The 15,123-nt window shown below is 39.3% G+C and overlaps 1 protein-coding gene across 16 annotated transcripts in view; it reads right to left on the reverse strand.

Annotated features, from left to right (window-relative positions):
- CLASP2 (cytoplasmic linker associated protein 2) overlaps positions 1–15,123 on the reverse strand; it is a 145,345-nt gene that overhangs the window by 109,300 nt on the left and 20,922 nt on the right. For 15 of the 16 annotated variants that reach the window (XM_063405975.1, XM_063405964.1, XM_063406036.1 and 12 more), the window contains exons 3-6: positions 11,387–11,490; positions 7,939–8,030; positions 7,538–7,613; positions 5,978–6,075 (exon numbers count right to left, since the gene is read on the reverse strand). In XM_063405975.1, coding sequence (XP_063262045.1) covers positions 5,978–6,075; positions 7,538–7,613; positions 7,939–8,030; positions 11,387–11,490 — 370 coding nt within the window. Of the gene's footprint in view, positions 1–5,977; positions 6,076–7,537; positions 7,614–7,938; positions 8,031–8,675; positions 8,719–11,386; positions 11,491–15,123 lie in introns of those variants that run through there. The other variant, XM_063406103.1, reaches the window with a different exon arrangement.

Here is a 15,123-nt window from a genome sequence, read left to right on the forward strand (position 1 = left end):
GTAAGAACACCTGGGTATGAAAATTCTCAGAAGGAGCAAAGTCAAGGACACACAAAGATTTCACTTCAACATTTAATTATGCACATACCACTTTCATGCAATGAACCGTGTAGAGAGGCAGTGCACTTTCACTGCATAGTCTACATTCTCTGAGACTTGCATATCCCTTTCACTCACTGGGACCTCATTTATCTAATAAACCTCACTAATAGTAAAGAATGTGAAAAAATAATGAAATGCAGACAGACAACAGCACAGAAAATCTGAGCCTTCCCCCCATATTTCCAACAATTTAGGACTCTCGCAATGCATTATTTTTACTTTCCAAATACTTCAGAGCAATCTGCTACAGAGCAATTTTGTCCTGGACTTAGTAGGCCCACAAGAAGAACAATACAGATCTCCACAAAAAGGCCTAACTTTCTGCAAACATCTAAAACAACACAACTCAAAACCCCCTTAATCATTTAAGTCAATAACCCCTAACACAAACCAGCAGTTATTCTACCATCTCAACTTATCTCAAAACTGTATGTAGCTCTGTAGCAGGTTTGCCTAATCTTTCCCTAGCATACTTGCCAGCTTGTCTCTGGAACCTATTATCTTCTCTCTCTTTTGCACTGCCATTGCACTTCCAACCACTGCTGCCACAGCAAAACGTCTGAAACAGCAGCAGTTCACAAATGTCTGCTTTACTATTAAACCTCAAGTCTTTTAATGAAAAGATCAATTTTGCAAACCAAAGGCAATAAATATATATAGCAAAAGGGGGTTTTCTGCACTTTGATTTGAAAAAGTAAAACTTCTAAAATGAAATGTTTTTTGGGTACCAGAATTTATTAAAGACACATGAAATCCCATTAACATTCCATGTGCTTTCAACCATATGAAGCGAGAAGTTCACATGAGAATCAATACCTATAATAATGCATTAGGCCATCTTGCTTTCATAACAAGTTAATGTGTTTGCCTCAAGTGTTTGTGTTTATCAGGGATTGTGAGCTCCCCTCAACAGTGCTGGATTCCATAGCAAACACCGCATTAACAGTTCACCTACTTAATGAGGAAGACTTAACCCTACATCTGAAAGGTTAGAACTGTCATCCTGAGAGAAACTGAATATGACTAGAGAGATTAACAGATTTGCTTTAAAATTTCACTTTAATTTTTATATCCTGTAAAGCTGATGTTACCCATTTGGCACAAATATTTTAGAGAACTCAAAAGAAAAAAAAATTTCCTGCTCTTTTGAACTTTGTTTTCAAAAATGCTTTCCAGAGTGTTTTGAACAGAAGCGAAAAGCAAAACGCTTCCTTATAAATATGTTATAATAACATAGATGTTGCCTCTCACTCTGGGCAAAATATTTGATAAAGTATTAACTATAAACAATTTTAAAAAGGTGTTTGTCAGCACTGGATGCTATGTTGTCAGTGGTGCAGGCTGGAGAACGAGCCACCATACTGCCACTCCTCAAACTTTCAAAGCATGTCTTTATGACCAGAGACACACTCTACAGTATTTGTCACAACTGCAACAACAACAGAAGAGTCCATTATAACATAGCTGTCAACGTGATAAAGCACTGCTGTAGAACAAACCCTTCTTTAGACAACCTTACAGGATATGTAACTACTACTTTGCAAAGTCTCTCACAACAAGTTTCTCCCTCCCTCTCCTCCCACCCTGCGCTTCTTACTACCTTCTTCTCATATTTCTTCACACGGTCACAGGCAGCAAGTCAGTATGGGCTAGAGTCTCTAAAATTATTGCAACCACAGTCAATTTAAGAATGTTTACAGGAGGTTCTGCTCCTGGCAAAGAGAGTCTGCCAAGAGGAATCCAAGAAATTCTACAGGGCTGGATGAAGACCAGTTTTTAACAACAATGAAGAATGTTCTTAGAGAAGAGAAGCATTATTACTCCTTCATCTCATATCTGCAAGCCCAACTCTGGACATGGCAATCATAATCAATCACTGAAGTCACCACATGTCACTGGTGGATAGAAATATTATCTTCTTTACCCAAAAAGGCATAGACAAGTCTTCCACAATTTATCATATAGAGAGGAAAAGCCCCATTGACAAAAACCACAGCTTTGGGACAGCAGGTACTTCTGGATGGGCCATCAGTGCATGAATGAATGCATGAAGTTGTAGGACTTTAAACTCGGGCTCCTGGCAACCTGCCAAACCCTCTCCTCCAGCAGAAGACAGGTCTCCATAAAACTATTAACATGCTGTGGTGAGGATGGGCAATAAGAGGAATATGTACATACTCTGCTAGGGCACAGCTTGAGCTGACAAGCACACACATGAAAACACGGATGCTTCCATAGAACACGCGCAACACTTCAACACTGAAGAGCTGTTACTTATCACCATGCTTGATGGAGTTCAACTGTTCATATGACAGGCAGAGGGGGACACCTGAAAGTGTGGGCCTTGTGGTGAAGAGGCAAAAGAGCACCACTCCCCCATCAACAGCAGAAGGATAAAGATGAACAACAGGTGGTAACTAGTCTGTTGTTTATGTCCAAACTGAGTCTAAAGCAGGAAATGGCCCATATGAAACTTCGCAGTTGTTTCTCCATATTTCCCCCTTCCTTCCAAGAAAAAAAAAAACAAACACTTGAAGACATGTGTCCACATCTGGACACACAGATGGACCTCATCTACAACTTGAACTAGAGAGATAAGCAGAATGTGCATACCACATAAAATGTGGTATTCAGAAATGCATACTGCAATATGCTTCAACATTTTAGGAAATGAAGTTGTGGCCCTAGACATAAGAACTAAACAAATTACTGTTTTTTTACATTTTGGTTTCTCGAGCAAGAGCGGGGAAATTTATCAGATAAATTCCTCAGCGATAAAAGCTTTTAACATTCAGACTAAGTAACTGCTATCCAGAGCCACGTATACTATTTCCATTCAGGGAAGATCAGCCACACAGATTCCATGCCGTAAAACATTCAGTTTGGCCCATAGAGAACAAAACCTCTTCAGTACTTTGGGCTCACTGAACGATAAATATAACATCCACTTTGAGTATTCACAGATATATTAACGCTACTACCTTCAGGTCTGACACCATGTCAAACCTCTCCGGCAGCAATTATAACAAAAGGGAAAAAAGATCCAAATTTCCAGCCACTGACTTGATACTTATTGTTCTGGAAAAGGAAAGTGCTTCAAGCCAAAAGCATAATATTCTGAGATTTCTCAGTTAAAAAATAACAAATAGAAAGAGGAACTCACTGTTTTTATTTATAAACGAACTCACCAATTAATCTCAGTAAAGAAGAAAAATGCACTGAAGAAAAAGAAATAGTAAATACGTAGAATTGAACTATAAAAGATCACATAATTTATTCATTACTAGATTCCAACAGGTCCAGTAAAGCCCTGTGGAAAATCCAATATTTTCTAAAGGCAAACCCTACCAGGTGCAGATTACAAAACCTTTTAAGCCAACTATTATTAAAGTACTGACTGTATTTGGCTTTACGTAGACACAACATGTATATACCATTTGCATATTTAAGGAAGTTGAACAATTTCTCAAAACAATGCTTGATTAACTTTCCTGCCTTCCTTTCAGCAGACAGGAGCTCTTATTTTCAGTGCTCTAGGATGGAGTGCATTCAAGCAGCAACACACAGCTCCGTAATGTGTAATTTGTTATGCAAACTAAACAAGCCTACATTGTATTGCTTCATGTGTGCACTAAACATTGAAGTAATAGATTTTTCTGCTAATATTTATGTTTACATGTAATTTTTAATGCACTGACTTACAGTAAAGGAGCTGCAATGCAGTCCTTTAAGGCTGAACTCAACAACTGAAAGCAGCCGTGTCTGAACTACAGATTATCTGTAATACTTGAAACCCTTAAAACCTACCCAGACACACAAACATGAATGCAGATTCCTCTCAAAACAATGATCGTACTCTACATCAAAGGGTTTTTTCCCCACAGATCATAGCACCTGCATAACCACCTGATAATTTTACTGCATCTAAGCAAAGGGAAAACCTCTGACAGGCACGGGGGAAGAAACGCCTTAAATTAGGTCTGCCTTTGAAGGAACAACAATCTGAGCTACCACAGAGCTAATCTGTGTTTGCTGAGCTTTGTCAAACGCCTTCTTAGTTTTGTGAAGGAGTAAGAAGGGACTACAGGAACTCTGCTTTCTGTCAGGGATGGATGGGACAGAGAGTCTCACGTTCAGGTCAAGCAAATCGTCACTCCCCACCTTTATCCCAACCTGAAACCTACTGCAGAGAACACACCACTGACACTTAGCTCATGTACTATTTAACACCAGTCCTGACTGTCAGGTGCAAAACTCTCGGAGATTTAGTGGCAACAACCATTTAACGTGCACCAAGTAGAGTCTTGCTTCTTTATGTAAATGCAAATTATACAACCATGCTTGCTTTTAGATCAGGGGGAATTTTGTATTCAGCTGACTCAGACAGTAGAAACAACAACTTGGCACCTACTGCACCTATATTAGAAGCTGTTGATTGTCCTGAGGATACAAAGCACCTATGGTGTTTAATCCTATTTGGATCCCAAGATATACTCAGCTTGTATCACATAGAATTGTAAATGGTGAGTACTGAAAAACTTACAGTCAGACCAATCATTCATTGCAAAAAGGCTGTGTTATCTGCACTTTTTATTCTCTGTTCCAAAAGATGTTCAAGGCCCTATCTTAATGCAAGGAATATCTTCTCGGATATGTTCCACTTATTGCTAGGAAATTTAATTTTTTGAATTGTAGTAATAATATGACCTAATACTTCTGTGGTAACTATATAATCCATTACTAGTCTAAAAACAAGACTATCATTAAATAGAAGAGAATGTGTACAACTTCTCATTCTTATAGGCAGGGTAAACTTGTGTCTTAACAGGCTGAACTCTGCCTGGAATGCAAAACAATAAATTCAACACCCTTCTCTCCCACGGTGCTTTCACAGAACTGTGGAATGGTTTTGGATCATCCAGTACCAGCCCCTCTGTCATGGGCTGGGATACCTTTCACTAGACCAGGCTACTCAAACCCCCATCCAACCTCACCTTGAACACTGTCAAGGACAGGACAGCTTCTCTGGGCAGCCAGTTCCAGTGTCTTACCACCCTCACAGTAAAGAATTGCTTACTAATATTGAACCTGAAACTATCCTCTTCCAGTTTAAAGCCCTTGCTGCTGGTCCTTGTAACAAGTTCCTCTCCAGCTCTCCTACTGTACGCCTTCTTTACGTATTGGAAGGCGCTCTAAAGTCTCCTGAGAGCCTTCTCTTCTCCAAGCTGAACAATCAGCCTGTTTTCATGTCAGGGGTGCTGCAGCACCCGAATCAATTTAGTGGCTCTTCCCTGAACTAACAGGTCAATATCCTCCTCATGTTGGGGGCCCCAGAGCTGAATACATATTTTGATATATTATCAAGCTGTATTTTGCCATCTTACAAATGACCATTAAAATCTAGGGCTCTTAGTTTTTTAGATGGGTCTGATGAGGCACTAATCTGGTATTCTGTCTGACACCAAGTAGTAGACATATTCAGCTTTATCAAAATCAAGAAGTGAATGAAGGTGATGGTAAAGTGTTATGTTGATAAATAAGGGGTTAACACACTTTAAAAAGTACAAATTGTTTTAATACGGAATTTTAAAAATTTTATGGAATAAACAGTCTTTCTGACTAAGTACAATTTCATGCTCTGTCTAGCTTTCTCAATTAGTCAAAGGTAGAAACAAAACAATGCCTGATTTTCTTTCATATAAACTAATCAACACAACACAGTCAGGAACTCTAGTAACATACTGAAAGGCAAAACTAACTAGAAAATAAAAATTACAGCAATTTTGAAACAGAGTTTTTAGTGAGTTCAAAGTTTAGATAATGATCAGTAAAACATAAATGGCTCAGAATTACAAAATTAGAACAGCCAGCTCACCTTCCAGGAGGAATTCCTCTTTTTGTAAGATCTATTCGTACTTTCTCTCCCATATGTCTATAAACCTCTACAATGGCTAGTATGGCAGCATCTCTCACCTGTGAACACAGTTTAAATTGTTAATTTCAGGGTACAGACACCAAAACATTTGCTGACAGGCCACTAATCTTAGTGGCCCTGTATGCCAAATCAGTTGAAACAATGAGGATGAAAAGGAAAGGAAATACAACTGTTATATCAAGATGGCATTTGTTCCAAGTTAGAGCATTCCCAGATGGCAAAAAATCCTAGAAATAACAGCTTTAGAGGGAATTTCTGGGTCTGACATAAGAATAGTATTTGTGGAAAAAATGTGCTTTATCTAGGACTCGCTCACAGCAGGCAATACTTTCAAAAGTTAGCTCCTGCACTCAGTCTTGACATTTCATCTTGCTTTCATCTGCTTCTACACACAGCAAGGTCCTTCCGGAAGACTGTCCACAAGAGTGGACCAAAGTGACCAGCATTTTCTTTATCTATTTCAACTGGAATCAGATGCCATAACATCAGCACAAGAAAAGGCATAGGGCAGGACAGTGGAAGTGGAAAGAACAGTTAAAGAAAGGAGATTGAGTGCCTCTTTAAAAACTTTAAATCATGGTCATCAGAACAAAAACTACCAATAATACATTTTAGTAAGTGGTATTATTCTCTGTAAAAAATGTCTGGAATAACTTGAGTATTGTTCTTGGCAGCAGTTCAAACTAAACACAATTGCTCCAGAAAGAGGTGAACTTTCTTTACTAATGATCAGCAAACAGGAGAAATTCTCAACAGAATTTCTCTAGAACAGAATGATGTTATGCAGCACAGAGAAGACAAGAACTTTGCTGCATTCAGGAATTAAGTATAAAGACCAATCCTGTTTATAAGTCAATCTCCTACCAATGTTATCTTCTCCCACACTGTATTTGCAGTCTTTTCCCTCAAACACAACTTCAGATAAATCAAGATATTTTAACCATTTCCACTGGAAGATTTTCTAAAGTTCAGATGTCACTATTACGAACTACTTCCTGATTTTCACTGCAGATGTTTTTGCTTATTTTAATGATTTTCTTTGCATGTTCTCAAATGCCATGTGGGTTGCAATTGGAAAATAATTACATGTAATAATGTTATCTTCAGCAAATTTGACAAACTATTGCAGGTTTCACATAAGGGCTGCTTCTGGGAGGGAGCTAATTTTCTGTGTCAATAAATTCTTTTTTAAATTTATTTCCTTTCAACATGCTCTACAAGAAACAACTACTTTCAGAAATTACTAGTTTCAACTTCTGAAGACAAAACTAAAGGGACCAGTATATTGTGATACTGCTGCCTTTGCAACTCTACTTTTATCTTCCAGTGGATGGACCGATTAAGAAGAAATTTGGTTTGCTTTTTCTCATGGTAGAAAATAATGATCTGCTGTACATAAGCACTCTTATCGGCTTTTCTTTAAATGTTTATACTTATTTTGCTTTCAATGCTCTGTCAAAGTATAGTTGTTCAAGGGCCAGTAAGTACTGAAATCCTTACCTGACTGTTGGAGTCACCAAATGCTATGCACAGATGTGGTACCAACTTGCTAAGGATTAATGGTTGTGAACCGTAACTAAAACAACAACAACAAAGAAATGTATTTTTTAAGAAAAAACTAGAAAAATATGTTTGCAGAAGTAGACTTTTGGCTTAGATTTTACAGAATACAAACTGACGTCAATCAAGCTCTGTCTCTCTCTTACTAGTCTTCTATCTAGTTTTAGGTAAGAAAAAAATTCTGCAACTTCAGTCTTTCTTTCAGAAAGCCTGCTACTTGTTTGATTTTTCCCAGGTATTAATTTAACTGAACCAGACTCCTTGAAGAATTACTTTCAGAGAAAAATGACATTCAGAAGAACGATAGAACCATTACATCTCCATAGAAACAAAAAGCTTACATGTTTAAGGTAGCAACAAGACACAAACACACTCCTTCTCGGGATCGGTAATTCTTGTGTTTAAAACCAACAGCAAGGCGTTCCCAAATGTACTACAAAAGCAGAAATAACGGTCTTTAATTACCAGGAGCACAATACAGTGTAATTCTATTCCATATAATTACATTCATAATACTTGCAAAAAAATAACAGAAGGCAGGTCCACTGGAAAAGTGATAAAATGAACTTATGAAATGCATGATATGGAACACAACACAGATTAATGCTATGCCAAAACCAAATCCTAAAAAACATCCTTCAGCAATCTAGCTGAATATTTTCCTTGAGAAACAGCTCTTAAAACGTACAGAATTGTTACAGTTAATGCACACAAAACAAACATTAACATTACAAACTACTGACTCAAACTCAAGCAGAAGTTACTATATTCTTTTTGCTTCATATTCTGTTTCCCCGCCAAAATTTCCTCACATCCATTCTAGCTCGTCCTTACCCACACTCCTGCTGTCCCACTTCTCCCTTACTTTTCCTTTAGATCTATTTCTTCATTTTTTGATTATTTCTTGCCCCCTCGTTCTAGTTCCTGTGCTTCCATTTTTGCTCTGCTTTCGGTTCTCCTCTCCGTGCCCGTGCCGCTTCCTGTGGTATGATGCCCTGGCTCGCTAAAGCCTCGCTCCCCTCCTTGCGCACTCGTTTTTCCTGCCCTGGCTCTCTGCCTCCCGGCTTGATCCCGTTACCTTTCCATCTCCCTGCTCTCGCTGAGTGTCAGGGCGCCGGCAGCGCGAACGCGGGGCTCAGGAGCTGGGGGATTCTCGGCGGCAGCAGAGGCGCGGGTTCAGCCTGCAGCTCGCCCCAGCTGCAGCACTGCCATTGCAGCCCGGCCAGCATCCGGGCAGCGTTGCCTAGCAATGGAGGGCTGCACACTGCCAGGAGCTGCACACTTTGCAGCCCAGGCGCCTCCCTCCTGCCAACTGCACCCCAGAGTGCTGCAACTGCAACCTATAATGACGCCATGCAAAGCTGCTAAAATGTATTACGTACTAATTATTGCAATCGGCTTTCTGGGGGAAAAAAAAATAAAGCCCTCACAAACAGCTGTTGATCAACAAAAACAGAGAGCATAAGAGCAGGGAATATGCATCCTCTTTATTAATGAGGTAGCACGCTTCACAGCGGACATAAAATTTTCCAATTAGAGCCCTGCTTGGTAATTTTGTCCCATCTGTGGTTTTTTGTTTGTTTGTTTTATACTTCATTGCATCTAGAGAAAACAAATCTTAGAGGAGCAGGATATGGCTTGCCAAAGCTGCATAGCTTAACAACAAAGAACAGGATTTTACGGAAGAAAACATCCTTCCAATTAACCCACTCTCACGGACAAACATAAAAAGATCTCCTGTATAAAAATACAGGTAGAGAGGGAACTGCAGACTACTGAAACAAACAAAGCAGACCAAAGCGAAATATCAGTCTTTTGCTGAATTATCCCTTAAGAACTGAATTTTTTTAAGCAGAGAAATTCAAATGGCTGCTTAGAAATTTTAACTCTCAGAAGTTCCTGGCAAGAGTTGATGTCAACCTCTCTTTGACCCTTTCATGCACACTAATACCACCTGTATTTTTATGCTTTCCTGCCCATAAACAGCTACACCTAGTTCTTACTCATAAAAAAAACTCCAAAAATCCCCAAACATCTAAAACAAGTAAAGGGATTTAATGACAGGACAAATTAAATATTATTCAACAGCAGGCTGGAAGAGGCAAGATGAGTTGATTAGAATGAAATTTCTATTTCTGAAATACAGGACTTATCATCAAAAAATTATTCCATTCAGCTCATCTAAAGGGAAGCTTCTCTGCAGCAGAGAACCTAAAGCTCTGTATTTCAGTGTTGGAGGCACAGGAAAGACCTCCCTGTTTTGGTCCCTACTGTGAGGATGATTGATGCTTTTCATCCGAAGTTGTAATGACCCATAAGCTCTCCTGAGAGCAGACAACCAAAGCAGGCTTCTCCCACCCTGGGGGAGTTACCAGGAGAGCCATACCTTGTCTTACACACACATGCTCCTCCTTGGACCCCACAAACCTCATATGCTTTCTGACACTGACAGTCATCTTCACAGGGGATGGAAATTTCCTTCCATCACCTCTATGTACAGCCTAACAACTGCACAAACAAAGATGGACCAACAACATGAAACTTTTCTGACAAGGGCTTAGCACGATGCAACTACCATTAATTTCTTTATCAGCAACTGTTCAAATGAAGAGATCTCCAAGGTGCTCTACTGTGCACTTGTCCAAATGCTGCTGCTGTAGAGGTTCTGGTCTTTATGCCAGGTACATGGGAGCATCTTGGGCACAGTAACATATCATTTATGAACTACTGGCACTGTGACACAAAAAAATACTGCCATGTCTCTTGGTCAATGAATATGACCGACATTGCAGCCTGTGAACAGATAAAGGCACATTTTTGTGGGTGATATTACTAGACTCTGATGCCTAAATCTCAATCAGAACTGCACACAAAGGGAGATAAACATTCTGTAAAAGCCTAGCTTGCTACATGTTTTATCAGGCAAACAAAGCAACTAACAATAATTTTCTCACTCTGGACAAAGTCCACATCATCTTACTCATTGCACACAAACATTCAAACTTGTATCTATGAATAAACAAAGCCGGGAATTAGCACATACAAAACCCCATATTTATCCCTATTAGTCTCCAGAATTGGAACTCAGAAATAGATTTTCCTCAGGAACTAAAAATTGAAATAGTAAAGTTTCTACTCATATCCAGGCTCTCCAGATTTCCAAATAACATCACTATTCAAGAATATAATCTTGTTAAACAGTCCTCCATTCTTCAGACTCAGAGTCGAGATATAAGATGAAGCGCTTGGAAGCAACACATTGCTTAGAACTGAAGGCTGAGTTTAAGCAAGTCTCCTTACAACCAAAAATGACAAGCCAGAGGGCAACTTATCCCCACCTCAGTTTGTCCATGGTTCAAGGAGTATCGTTGTCATACAGCTAGAAAGCCAGATTGTCTTAAATTAGAAAATGTGCACCTTTGCACATTTGACTAATCCTACATGTTCAAGTACTAATCTAATTTTAAATAAATTTGGAGCTAATTAAATTTATTTATTCCCATTGTCCAAATCCAGAATATGCTTCAAACATGCTTTAATTAACAAAGCCCTGTCACATGGCATAAAAAATCTACTCAGAATTTAGCTATGATGTGCAAAATAGGCAGAATCACGTTGTGTCTAGATTTCTATCTTTAGCTGAACAATACATCAGTGTCAATCCATTAAGAGTATCTTGAACATTTACACCACTAACAGTCACCATAACATTGTGACATGTTCAAAGTTCATACAAAAGTCATAAGCTCACTGGAGGCCTCCATCTGAGTCTGCATTAAGCAATCATACCATGGGTGGTGCTGCTTCACACATCAATTTCAATATAAGATTCTGTGCTTGCTCTCGAACTTGGTCTTTGGCATCTCCCATACGATCTATCAAAGGCAGGAGAACTACAGGAGAGAGGGAAAAAAGAGAAAGTAAAAAAGATTAAACACCCAATAGAGATTTTCTAGCACTTAAAGATATTTTCTGAAACAGATATAATATACATGTCATTCAAAAATAAAAGCTGACTTAAAGTAGGTCACAATATTTTAAAGGCTCAGGTGCATTTCTCAGTATTTTATAAGACTAGCAACAAATGCATAAGGCTGAAATGGAAGAAAATAGTAATTTTCAACAGGTTAAAAAGAAAGCAAGCTTCCCATCTTCAAAACTGTATGAATGACTTTGATTTGATCTTCAAAAAGTGTTCCAGTTAGCTTCAGAATGTCTGGCTTTTCGAAAAAATAATGATAGGTGTGGTGAGTGGCAAACAAATGGAATAGAAATACACAACTATTTTAAAAATCAATGCGACTTTGCTGATTATTTTGAGAAAATCCAAAGTTTTGAATCCCTTTATTCACACAGTGTATCTTCTGGAAACCCAGCCTAACTTCAGTAAAAGCACTGTTAAAAATTAGTATGTTAAAAGAAGCATCCTCAAATAATATTTAAATAAAATTGCATGACAGCTGATGATTTCACACCCCAAAAGTAAGTAAAAATCAAAATCAAAGGATTTGCCAATTCTTTTTGCTTGCTTTTCCAGACAGCAGTTTATAATTACATCAGATAAATTAATGCTACGACATTAGGAAAGATATCCGAATGAACCCATAGCCAGCTCCATGTTGTGCTCCATCCGGGCGCTACTCTTTGTGAGATTCTTCCCCCCAATGCTTTCACTATCACTTCTCCCAAATGAGGGGTGGTGATACTGAGTGTGCTGCCTTCCTTCAGGAAGCACAACTGATGGAGTTAGTGGAATTGGTGGAGGTGTCATCTCTCACAGTACAGTGATTTAAGGTATTTCAAGTAAAAAAAAAAGTATATTCACAGATAAAATAACTTTTTGCTGCATTTGGTACTACATCACTGAACACCTGAGAGTATTTTACAGTTGATGTCTGACCTCAACAGACTGCTAAATAATTTCTACTCACTCAAGATATAACTGTGTTTGGCTATTGTTTGAAAGGCAGATCTGAAGTAATTTTATCAGTATTTAATAATTTTATAGTAATAACTAAGCAACAGATTTGCCAGGAAAATAAAGGGAACAGAAACCTACATTCTGAGGAGGTTTCCTGAGTCCCCTGTTCCTACATTAAAACCAGCAGCCATTTATGTACCCTGATTGTTACTGACAAATACACTGCTGAAGTCTGAATTTCCCCTCCTGCAATATCTGAAGGCTTTCTTAGTGTCGTAATCTGAATATTTAATTCTACTAGTTCTGGATAGTCTACTGACATCTTCAGCCACCAATATCGAGGTTTTGTGTTTTCATCTATCTTCTCTACCCTTTGTCCTCTGAAGAAATTAGTACAGTTACTTCCATTATACTGTTTGAAAAGAAGAGTCTAGGGTTTTTTTGTCTGGGTTGGATTGCTGTTGTTTTGATAGTGTGGGACTTTGTCTTCACGATTTGGGTTTTTAATGGTTTCTGTTTTGTTTGGTGGTTGGGTTTGGGGTTTTTTTTTCCATTTTGTGAACAGAGAAAAAAATCCAGAACAGAAGACATTATTTTTGGAGTACACAGCTGACCACTCCCATGAACTTCCAATAACTCATATACCTACTGATTACATTTTTCTTGCCAGCAGTACTTGTTATGTCCATTTTCAGCACTTCTGAACTGACCTTGTCCCCATGCCTTACACTATTAGTGATGTCTCTACACTGACCTGACTGCTGGGCAGCTGAAGGCAATTCTAGCTTTACAGAAAAGGAAACAAACACAGTCAGTGCCAGTCCTGCGGGAACACGGCTTCTTTGTGACTAATTAGCACTGAGTCATTTGATGGAGCTGCAGATACCAGGGTTCTGCTCAAATCACCAAGGCAAGCACAGAGAACAGCTACTAGAGGTTGCTGAACAGAGATGAGGTCACCAAGTTAAACTAGGCTATGACACAGCCTGCAGATTTCAGTGTGTGCAGCTACTGAACACACCAGCCTTTGCCACTCCCGCAGCCCTGACAGAGGGACAACACGCTGTGGGGGCTGTTAAAGGGCCCAAATGGCTGCAGCCTTGGCTGTCTTCCCCTAAACCTCAGGTTTCTCTAAGACCCCATATAAGGCACAATACATTCTGTTTGCACAAGACAAATGAAATTAGGCTGTTGAATGCTGGCAACCACCAGCTGGTTTTCAGTGTGGCTGTTCATCTTTTCTGTCAGAGTAAGCTCCAACAGGAAATCATTGGAAGTTGGGTTTCCTATTGATCAAGTTTCAAAACTGAACATTATTTGGCTGCTACTTTTCCTTTAAGATGCACAAGCTTTCTCACCAGCATTACTGAATTAGTGTCCCTCTTTATACTGCAATGCAAACACATGCATTTGGTTGTTTCTGGCATCGGCCTGCAAATCCAACAATATCAAAGAGATGTCAGAATTAAAAGAAGGGTGACAAAGGAGAAGTAGGACCATACATGAAGGCTGTATTCTATGTGGTAGCCTCCTAACAAGTTACTCAGAGAGATATATAATTTGTCACATGCAGTCTGCACTCACACATTCCTACTGTTTTATCTTAACCTTCTCCATCTTTTTTCTTCTGTTGCCTAGATTCCTAAATTCTTTCAAATGGACTTCAGAAAACCTAATAACATATGACATCTTGCTTTTATTTATTTCTGCTGATATGCTGAGAAAAACTACACTAAATTTAGGAAACAGTGATTCCTTTTGCAGCTGTTGTTTATTTTTTTGTGAAGCACTGTCTTCCATTTGACTTGCCTTTTCACCACAATTTAGCATGTTGTCAAAGCTTCTTACCACTACCAGCAACTCCTGCTAAGATTTCCACATTGTTATACCACAATTTTACAGATTTTGGTTACTGAAGAAAACCTAAAAATGTTAGCAAAAATATTTCATAGTGGACATTAATTCTACCAGATCTACCTCAAACTGACCTGCTATTTCATGGAATCATAGAATACTCTCAATTGGAAGAGATCTATCAGGATCATTGAGTCTGACTCCTGGCCCTGCACAGGACACCCCAAGAGTTGAACCACGGGCCTGAGGGCATTGTCCAAACACTTCTTGAGCTCCGTCAGGCTTTGTGCTGTGACCACTTCCCTGTTCCAGTGCCCAGCCACCCTCTGGGGAAGAACCTCTTCATGATATCCAACCTGAACTGCTCCTAGCTCAACACTTCAGGCCATTCCCTCAGGTCCTGTCGCTGCTCACCACAGAGCAGAGATCAGTGCCTGCCCCTCTTTTTCCCCTCATAAGGAAATTGCATACTGGAATGAGGTCTCCCTTCAGTCTCCTCCAGGCTGAACAGAGCAAGTGACCTCAGCCACTCCTCACACAGCTTTTCCTCCAGACCCTTCACCATCCTTGTTGGCCTCCTTTGGGCACTCTCTAATGACTTAATATCTTTTTTATGTTCTGGTGCCCCAAACTGCACTCAGCACCCCAGTGCAGAGCAGAGCGGGACAATCACCCCCTTTAACTGGCTGACAATGCTGTGCATTTACATCTGAGCTGCTATTTATGCCTTTTTCCTTTTTGCTATATCCAT

This window comes from Prinia subflava, chromosome 1 (assembly GCF_021018805.1).
Source record: "Prinia subflava isolate CZ2003 ecotype Zambia chromosome 1, Cam_Psub_1.2, whole genome shotgun sequence".
Lineage (NCBI taxonomy): Eukaryota > Metazoa > Chordata > Aves > Passeriformes > Cisticolidae > Prinia > Prinia subflava.